The following is a 10154-nucleotide window of genomic DNA, read 5'->3' as shown; positions in this document are numbered from 1 at the left end:
TTTTGGCTTTCATTTCGGTGTTGCTCTTCTTGATCAGATAATACTTATCTGATTGCAAACTACGTCACTATCATCCCAGCCTGGTTTATCATCAAATTACCGACACTTAAATAATCGAATTTTATTTCAAAGACAACGTTTAGAGTATTTTCATTTCGTCGACAATTAATTTCGTGGAATTGTCGTTACAAGTAATTTAAGAAAGAAAATAAATTTATTTAACGCCATAAAACAAATAAAGACATACATGACGCTAAATAGGTCCCCACTCAGCATAATGCCACGGGAAGCCGTGGCGCTGATTTTCAGTGAGAACCTTATATGCAGACAAAATGGTAAAACAAAAAATTAAGAAAAAAAAAATTTTTTTTTTAGGGTATCTCATAGATGTAAAGTGGGGGTGATTTTTATTTTCTCATCCAACCCTATAGTGTGGAGTATCGTTGGATAAGGTTTACTCAGGCGATTGTTCGATTCAGTGATTTGTTTGCGAAATATTCAAATTTTAAAGTGCAAATTTTCATTAAAATCGAGCATCCCCCCCCCTCTAAAATTTTGCAATTAACCTGACCTACTTTTCTGGCATCACTTCGATTGTGCGAGGGTCAGTTCAAACCTAATCTACTTTTTCATCACACTTGCTCGTAAACAGTGTCGTAACATGCAGGCTACCTTGGTTGCAACCCCCCAAATAAAACCCTCGACCTCAATGTGCTTGTCATGAAACCCGTGGTCGGTAAATGAGTCATTGCCCGTACAAATTTTCTTGTCATGAAGCCCAAGGTCGGTAAATGAGTCAGTGTCCGTACTGATGGTGCTGCGCGCGCTGCTGCAGGACCACACGCAGGTTGCGGTGCATGCTGCGGGAGGGGGAGGGCAGCGCTGCCAAGAGCGCAGCCTAAGGTATCGCCAATATTTGGAAAAATTATATTTTTTCTTTTACAAATATCAAATTTTACTCGCAAATATGATGAAAAACATTGTAGGTATGTCGCACGGGCGGTACTAGAATTACGAACATCGACTCATTAAAGCCCTCAGTCTTCGACTTCGGGCTTCTAATAGACTCTCGTTCGTAATTCCTTATTTACCGCCCTTAAGACACAATGTACTATTCTGGAAGCAGTTCTAACATCTATCTAAAAACATGAAAAGGTTCCAACAAGGTGTCCCTAGTACATGGCTGTTTCCTCGACTGTGTTTTCGATTATTTTACAATGTGTAATAAAACTGCGAAGAAATGAACATCGTTGTTTTGTAATTCTGCCATTTAAAATTGTTGCAAATCGAATCATCTGCCAAATAATATTCTTAAGAACAGTTTTTCTATGAAATAATAAAAATTGGAATGAACTGGTCACGAAACAAAATTCCATCAAACGATAATACTAGAACCACTAGAACTAAATTTTCCATGAAACGTTTTCGATGAAATGATTCGATGTAAAGTTTGTCGGTAAAACAAGGGACACCCTCCCAGCCTATATACGTCCCACTACACAGGCCTTCTCTCAGAATGAGAGGGCTTAGGCCGTAGCTCTCATGCGGGCCCAGTGTGGATTGGGAACTTTACAGACTCTATTGAATTGCTTCGCTGGTGTGTGCAGGTTTCCTCTCGATGTTTTCCTTCAACGTAAAGCTCGTGGTAAATTTCAAATTAATATTTCGCATGAATTTTGAAAAAATGCGGTGCGTGCCGGGGTTTACACCTGAGAGGCCATAGGTCAAATCGCTTATATTAGGCCACCACGGCTTCACGTCACTATCAAATAGACAAAATAGAGGACTCTTTCCGCGCCAAAGCTACGAACATGGAATCATCATGACAGCCCGAATTAATCCTCTCAACAGTATTATCTTCTGTCCAAAATGGTTGACCCTGACCGACTGATTATAAGTATAGCACCAAATATAGCACTAACCGTCTCTTCCTGGCCAAATGACAATCGCGTACATCAATCAGCCCTTATTTTGAACTTCACGGTCAGCGCTACAATGTGATATGTGTTATCGAATCGTGGTCACGCTGAATGGCGGCAAATTAAAAAAAATAGGACTAGCGAAACATTTCCTCATCGAATCATCGAAATAGTACCCAAGTACGTAGTACAGTCGAGTTCATAAATATGTGAACAAATTTTTGATCAAATTTTTGCTCACAAGCTTATGAACGCGACTGTACTTACTATTTCGATGCATTTCCCAAATAAAAAAGTGCAGCGCCTTTTTAGTGCACGTGCATCAGGACGGCAAGATACGAAGTTCGAATCCTGTCAAATACCTACCTAAGAGAGGGTAAGATAACATCCGAGGATGGTAAGTACATATGAAAAGAAAAGGAATGATTTTTTGTTTCCTTGTCAAATACATGTATGTGTACAGTCGAGTTCATAAGCTTGTGAGCAAAAATTTGATCACACGGCTCTATCGTTAACGGCGTGTTCAGATATTTTTGTTCACAAGTTTATGAACTCGACTGTACACATACATATTTGACAGGGAAACAATACAATTATCAACTTCAAAAAATGGCATTTGCAATAAAACACTTAGAAATGCCTTGAACAGAAAAGTTGCACTGCTCCCTCTCATCAGGGAGGAAGACTTTTCTGAAGGAGAGGTGTGAAAAAAATATTCAATAGATCTGTACTTATCCGGCTTTATATTAAAATTTGTATTTTGATGGAGCCGGGTGTAGTGCCACATTACAGGTTAAATTTTTTGATAGACCCTTGCTTGACAGTGTCATAATATTTTTCAGTGTAATGACGGGTTTTGAAAAAATGTGTGAATATTTTGTGCAAATTTAAAGTCTGTGTGCGAATTATTACTTGACAAATTGAAATAAGGTAAACTTTACTATCGTGTCATGATATCTTAGTTTACGAGTGTTAATGAACTCCTCTACGCTACGATACGGATCACCATAAAATTATTATCCTCCTGTCCTGAGTCCTGACATTTTTTAACAACTTAGCGTTTAGACCTAGACGTGGTTGACCTGCTTTGTTATTTTGGATATTATTTCAAAATTCTTTATTCAATAAACAATTTCTACTTTATAAAGTACATTCGGCCGTTATTCTTAGTGTTAAAATTAGTCCTTTATAAAGTACGCGAGTTATACATCTTGCTCGGGGACTACTAGGTACTGGTTCGTTTCTTTTGGTGTAGTGTTTATTGAAGTGGGGCTTGGGATTTATTTATAGAACCCTAAACAATGTGAATAGCTGAAATAACGAAAAAAAGGAGACTCCAGTACATTAACTGCATTTCTATAAAGTAAGTTCAATAGTTCTAAAGGTGATGAATGAAATTAAGTAAGTATGAGTACGAAAAATAGTCTGTTGTATCCCTTATTAATTTTTTGGGAACATCACAGACTACATAGATTACCTGGGTTTTCTAAATAAATAAAACGGCGTGCGTGCGTGTTCGTTTTTGTGTTTTAAGAGCTTAGTTTTTATTTTATTTTGCTTTGCTTCTGGAAAGACAAGGGGTTTAATACCATTCAATCAAAGCTGTATTTTTCTGATACGGGATAAAATACTTGCAAGTTGCAACAGTCCGTATCGTACTGTTACACTAACCTGTTACCTAATCCTATAAATTATCTTCAGTTATATCGAAAGTCAACAATATATATATATATATATATATATATATATTATAGTTCATCTTTTCTCTCTACTCTATCTATCATTACCTATTAATTGGACTTGTATTGGGTGGGTGGTTTGTAATTATTATGTTGTAGTAAGTTGTATGTGTATTCTTTTGATTACTGTAATGTTGCTTGCCAACTATTTGTGCATTTATTTAACAAATACTGCATTACCTGCATTAGTCTGTTCTGGTTTCTTATTCTATAATTTTATCAACATGTTAATTTTATTCACTTACGCATATTTTGGACCGAAAACTAATTCACTTTTTTATAAGAAAAATATATCTTCTTACTGTCTGTGTCGTGTCATGTCATTAACTTTGAATTGAAACAAATATTACCTATTTAGACTTTAATTTTTAGAACCAGAATAGTTTTTTATTAGTCTTTTCACTAACATTTCGATCCTGCCCTCAGTTAAAATGTAATCTGAACGTTAGATTTTGTAAGCTAAGTCATAAGCACAAAGTAATGTAGGTTATGCACTGACTATCCAAAATCAGGTTTGTAAAATGAAAAACTTACTATTCAAAAGTATATTTATAAAATTATTCAATCCGATTAGAAATTTCTAAAGTACTCGTTAGTTTAACAAGAACATTATTGGTTTAAATTTACATTAAAATGTTAAATCTTAATAGAAAATTATGGACTCAGTTTTCAGACTAGAGTGATGTGATGTAGCTATGTAGGTATATTTGTACTGGTTAAAATACCTTTTTAAACTGCAATTAAGACTATTTATTATCTTCATATTGCCACCTGTAGTGACTGAAGACACCTAAATTGCCAGTAAATATTTTTTTTCAATCCCTTTCAACTTCCAACTTATAAACTAAACCAAAGGTAATTCTAACAAATGTCAGCTGAACCATTGCTTCCACAACTTAGAATCTTTTAATTATTTATTGTGTAGTTTTTTTTTTATTCATATAAGTATTTAAATAATTGAGGAGGTATGTATGTTTGTATCATTAAAAACTGTACAATTAAAAGGAAATAACATCATAGCCCTTGAAATATATTTCAAAAATTATTTTTTATTGTAACTGAAATAAAATTTTTGGCATCTGTCACTGGTAGGTTAAGCTATACAGCAGATAAAGGCTGATATTCACTTTTGTCAGCAAATAAGAACAGTTTAATAAAAAAAAGTTTGTTTTACCAAAACAAACAATGACCAGATAGCCAAGTGGTTAGAGATCCTGACTATGAAGCTTGAGGTCCCGGGTTTGATCCCCGAGCGGAGCAGATATTTGTATGAATAATACAAATGCTTGTTCTCGTTTCTTGGATGTTCAATATTGCTTCTTTGCGACAAAACTGTGCTATCTCCAAAGTTACAATTTTACAGATATCACAGTTTTATGTGTTTAAGTATGTATTTATTTATATAAGTATGTTTGTTTTATCCATTGCCTAGTATCCATTTCATAGTACAAGCTTTGCTTAGTTTGGGACAGTGGCCTCTTTAAATGCGATGCAACCATAGAAAAGGGGCCTCGCTGATAAGACTTCGCCCACATCTACATTAGTCCATGCTATACCACTGGTTTGGGACTAGGTCAATTGGTATCCATAATGTCCCATAAAACCTTAGTTACAGCAAATTTTCTAGCACATACAGCCTCATTAATATAAACTAGGGATGGGCCGAAATTCGTTTTACATTCGTTTTAAATTTGGTTTGAATGCCAAACATTTGGCACTAGAAAAAAAGAACTTGTAATATTTAGTAGACCATAGACGTAAAATGAGGGTGTTTTTAGGGTTCTATACCCAAAGGGTGCCAACCCAATCCTATTACTGAGACTCCGCTGTCTGCCTGTCTGTCTGTCTGTCCGCCCGTCCGTCTGTCACAGGGCTCTATCTCTTGAGTCGTAATAGTTAGACACTTGAAATTTTCACAGACTGTGTATTACTGTGGCCGCTATAACAACAAATACTAATAACAGAATAAAATAAATATTTAACCTCCTAATGCCCAAGTCAAATTTTTGATGTATGAACATTAAACTTTATGTCATTTATGATAAGAGTTTGAAGTTCAAATTACAATAAGTCCTTTATAAAGGACTCTGGGCGTTAGGAGGTTAAGGGGGGCTCCCATACAACAAACAATATTGTTTTGCCGTTTTTTGCCTGATATTAATAACGGCAACAGGTAGACGCTTGAAATATTCACAGAATCTTTAGTTGTATAATCTCTTTAAAAATAAATAGTTAAAATAAAATAAATATTTAAGGAGGGCTCCCATACAACAAACTTGATTTTTTTGCTAATGTCTAATGTTATATAGATAATGGTATGGAACCCTTCTTGTGCTAGTTCAACTTGCACTTGACTTTTTTTTTTCTGGTCTAACCTTATTGTGTGGTTTTGGATAGGTGTTTTAAAATCATTAAGGGGATTGTGAAGACGATTTTTCGATACAGTGATTAGTTTGCGAAATATTCAACTTAAAATTGCAATTTTCAAAATTGTTTATGAAAAAAATTAGATAAGTGAGGAGGATATGTAGATTAAAAATAGAGATCATGCGGTATCGTGTTATGTTTTTATTCGGTGCAGGTATAAACAAAACGTTCTCGGTCCAAAAATAGAGTTGATATCTTTAAACGTTCACCAGCAGAGCGTTCTGTCGGGTCCAGGGCGGCTTCCACACCTTGACCCAGGTGGGCGCAACGGCGCAATAGGTCATGGGGGAGGGAGAGCGCGCGGGGTTATGTTTGGGCGGGCGTAGTAGCGTAGTGACGTCAGTGACGCGCAGTATCGACCCCTGGAGCCGTCACAACACCCCTCCCCCGACCCCAGCGCGGGGTTCTACGCATCAGCCCGAAGAACCGCTAATGGAAAACACTACGCTTCTTTGATGACTTTCAACGTGACCCACGGCCTAGAATAATACGGAATTACTTCTGATGCCAACGTCACCTTTGCCTGCTGAAGTGTTTCGCTTTATTTCCTAAAACCCTGATCTAAAAGAGCAGACAGCAGCGAAAGAATAGACTTTTCCTGCTGTGTGAGCATTTAGTTAGTCGTTCCTTTAGTTAGATGTTTGGAATATAGCAGGTAATATATAATTTAGGTTAATGTGATGATGCAGCGAGATAAGAATAGGTACCTGCGTAGGTATCTGTCACGCTGTTCAGTGCTAATTAGAATTTACGTGCATAGGTACCTATTAAATATCGCATAGAAAAGCGACCATAAATTACTATAGGACGCAAACCTATAGAAATGAATGAGGACATGCGAGATAGGTTCCCCTTGGAGTAGCCGAAGATTCTTAACTATTGATTATTTGCGTCCATTTGCATTGGCTGTTTTTTTATTAATCTGTCTTGTAAATCATTATTGAATTATCAACATCGGGTGAGACTTATACACCTATACGACTTGTACTAACAAATGTAGGTAATGCATAAATTAATAATGTTTTACTTCGTAACGGTGGCAATATGTAAAGGAAATCATTTATTTTGCTTGCGAAATCACGACAGAGGCAAATTTGTAAACAGAATGGTATTTCCCTTAGAATATTTTTTGGGTGAAGCCTTGACCCAAATTTGTGCGGTGCGCAGAAAACAGACAGTATGGACGTGGAGCAATGTTATGTTGACTTAGTCAAGGACTTACAGCACTTCAGACATAATAATAATAATACAATTTATTTAGCCGGAATATTGTCTGGAGCACAAAATATTATTCATTATATTTTACAGGCAAACTTGACTAGACGGCTAGCTAGACAGTATACACCTACGTATAGCTATTTTAAAGATTATTTTGTGAAACTAATAACGCTTATACAAATTACTTACTATATATTTATACATATATACTTCAAACAGTTTCCTTGACTACAAATGATCATGTTCCACGGTATCTTATCTACTTACTATTCTATTCTGTAGTACCTATTAAGTATGTTTTGTTTTATAGTATCACCGACGATATTTCACTTCAAGCCCAGTAAATACTAAATGATACATGATCAATGATCAAGACATGGCTAAAGTTAACGATACTGGCGATCTACCACCTCTGAAGCGCTTCAAAAAAGTACCAGTTTATGTAGTGGAAGAACACAACGATGCCTTACAGTTTATATACTCTGCTATCGGCGGAAAGAAATTGCCGTTGGAAGGATCGACACTTCTCCACTTCGACGCGCATCCCGATATGCTTATAGATCGTAAACTAAAGGGGGCCGAAGCCCGCGCTGGCAGGGAAGTTCTGCCTTTATTACAAATCGAGAACTGGATAGTCCCCGCGGCGGCGGCTGGACACTTAAATCGTGTTGTTTGGCTGCGACCACCCTGGGCGAAACAATTCACGGACGGATCTCGCGTCATACAGGTGGGAGACCACCCCGACACCGGCTTGCTAAGAGTAGACAGTAAAGAACCTTATTATATGTCCGACGCACTCTTTTCAAAAGAACTCGATAACAAACGGGCCTTTACTTTAACAGTAGCTGAAGTTCCAGATCCACCACAAAACAGTAAAGATGAAGCTCCGATGCAAAACCTTGGAGCAGAACTCAAAATTTCACACCCTTACGTGCTCGATATCGACTTAGACTTCTTTAGCACCGGAAATCCTTTTTTATCTGTTTACGAAAAAATAAGGCTGTACGATCGCTTAGAGCCGATTTTCGGATTTAAACTTCCCGATAGCGACGATATCGAAACTGTGGAAAAAGTTGTGGAATCACGTGAAAAACAACTGGAAGAACTTGAACGCTTGTTTCAGCATCTTGAAGTGCATAATGATTTGGAAAATTATGAAGGGGAAAAAACGGAAATTTATTGTAAAGTAAGTCGCATGTTGCTTCCTAAAATCTTAACATTATTTATATAAGACAGTTTGTTGTTATTGAAATATAGGTTTCAGATATTGCTACAGCGGTTTTATCAGAAGCAAAGAGACTGGGTGAGCCTCCGACTTGGTGGGTAGTATACGCAGCAGGCTGCACTAGAGACCAAGGCGGGTTGCCGTATCACATCAGCACCGAAGAAGAAGTACGACACAAGATTCAAACGTACATAAAACCATTACTAAAATCCCTGCCTGTGCCAATTCTAATCACGGTAGCTCGCTCCACCGGCGACGGCTACTGTCCTCCAGATCAGGTATAGTTATACTTACCACAATGTTTTAATAATGACCAGTCACCAGCATTAATATCTGCCATAGCGGAGCGTGCAAAAATATTTGACACGTCATTCCGGCTATAAGATATTTATGCACGCTTATTGTGTCAGATATTGGTACTGGTGACTGAACATTTAAAGGAAATAAGTTGTCGAACTGTTTAATATTTGGCTGTTATTTTTGCTTGTTCCAGGTGGACTATATCCAGTCTCTAGTCCTCCATATGGTTAAAGAAATTTATGACACCGACGACCCCGTATATTATTATCTGGAAGATGCATGAGGCTCTAACTACGGAAGTTATAGCCAAAAAAAAACTCATTTTGAAGAAGAATAATCGAGTTGCCTGCCCTGCGGAAATGATTTTTAACTGTATGGCATGGAATAGTTAGCTGTTAATTTGGAGTAAGCCATTAATCCATTCGCTGGGCTGCTGCCGAGACGCTCAGTTACACTTACACTCGACTGGTGCCAAAACTAACCCAATATATTGCAATGTTGAGCGTTATGAATATAACCACTTTATGCCTTCGCTCAAACAGCTAAAACGTATCGAAGCTAAAACACGGCATAAATTTAGTTTTATACCTACTTAGTTATGTGTACCATGTAAAAACTTACAGTACCTACAGTGAACGCTGACGTTTGCCATTGGAATGTTAAATGTAAATCTTATTAAAATCAATTCCAGCAATGATTTACCAAAACCAACGAGGCAGATTTTTTAGTTGTATCTATCAAACTCTTCCTGTCCTCTCTCGCTAACGCGTATGTCGATGTCGTTAGGTTTTTTTTTCGTTTTTCTGTTCTTTTTTTTTCGGTAAACGACCGCTTAACAATTATGAAATAAAATTTTATTAATCACAGCAGTTTTCATTGTTAAGGTTGTTTAATCACAAACCTAAAATAATTAAGTATTTGAAAAATATTATTTATCACCTAAAACTTTGTTGTCTTGCTCGTCAAGTCTATTGTAATATTATCATGAGCCTGCTAAGAATTTTAGGTAGTTAGCCTCACGTCACTTTGGCCAGGTCAATTAGCAATGCCACGTGATGGCAGTGTTTAAAAGACTAAAGTACCTAAGGAGAATTCATGCTTATTGGGCCTAAGAAGTAGATATACAATTGTTACTTGCTCAAAACGTATATACAAAAGTAGGTACTTATCACAAAATATTTTGAAGTCGGTGATGTAGATAAAAATATCTATTAAAAACCGCAAATTGGCAATCAGGGTTCTATTTGCGGTTGCATATTCATTTCTTAAAAACTTATTATAAGGTAATAAGTAAATCGATGTTAATTGATAAACAACAAAAGATTC

The 10154-nt window shown here is 36.7% G+C and overlaps 1 protein-coding gene across 3 annotated transcripts; it reads left to right on the top strand.

Moving 5' to 3' along the window:
* The first annotated feature begins 2762 nt into the window (after window positions 1–2762).
* On the top strand, window positions 2763–9692 carry MESR6 (misexpression suppressor of ras 6). 3 transcript variants are annotated; one of them, XM_074101585.1, is made up of 4 exons: window positions 2763–2849; window positions 7614–8489; window positions 8561–8806; window positions 9022–9692. In XM_074101585.1, exons 2-4 carry the CDS (start codon window positions 7662–7664, stop codon window positions 9109–9111), a joined length of 1164 nt encoding a protein of 387 aa, XP_073957686.1. In that variant the 5' UTR covers window positions 2763–2849; window positions 7614–7661; the 3' UTR covers window positions 9112–9692. The 3 variants fall into 3 exon arrangements, with proteins under 3 accessions (XP_073957686.1, XP_073957684.1, XP_073957685.1); XM_074101583.1 differs by lacking the exon at window positions 2763–2849 and adding an exon at window positions 3978–4170; XM_074101584.1 differs by lacking the exon at window positions 2763–2849 and adding an exon at window positions 4200–4355.
* The last annotated feature ends 462 nt before the right edge of the window (window positions 9693–10154 follow it).

The sequence above is a fragment of the Choristoneura fumiferana genome, chromosome 18 (genome assembly GCF_025370935.1).
Source record: "Choristoneura fumiferana chromosome 18, NRCan_CFum_1, whole genome shotgun sequence".
Taxonomy (NCBI): Eukaryota; Metazoa; Arthropoda; class Insecta; order Lepidoptera; family Tortricidae; genus Choristoneura; species Choristoneura fumiferana.
This window is presented reverse-complemented; position numbering and strand designations above follow the sequence as displayed.

Coding starts and splice junctions, on each gene's coding strand:
- MESR6 (XM_074101585.1), top strand. CDS start 7,662: ATGATCAATGATCAAGACATGGCTAAAGTTAACGATACTGGCGATCTA. Junction 8,490..8,560: donor AAACGGAAATTTATTGTAAA/GTAAGTCGCATG, acceptor ATTGAAATATAG/GTTTCAGATATTGCTACAGC. Junction 8,807..9,021: donor GCTACTGTCCTCCAGATCAG/GTATAGTTATAC, acceptor TGCTTGTTCCAG/GTGGACTATATCCAGTCTCT.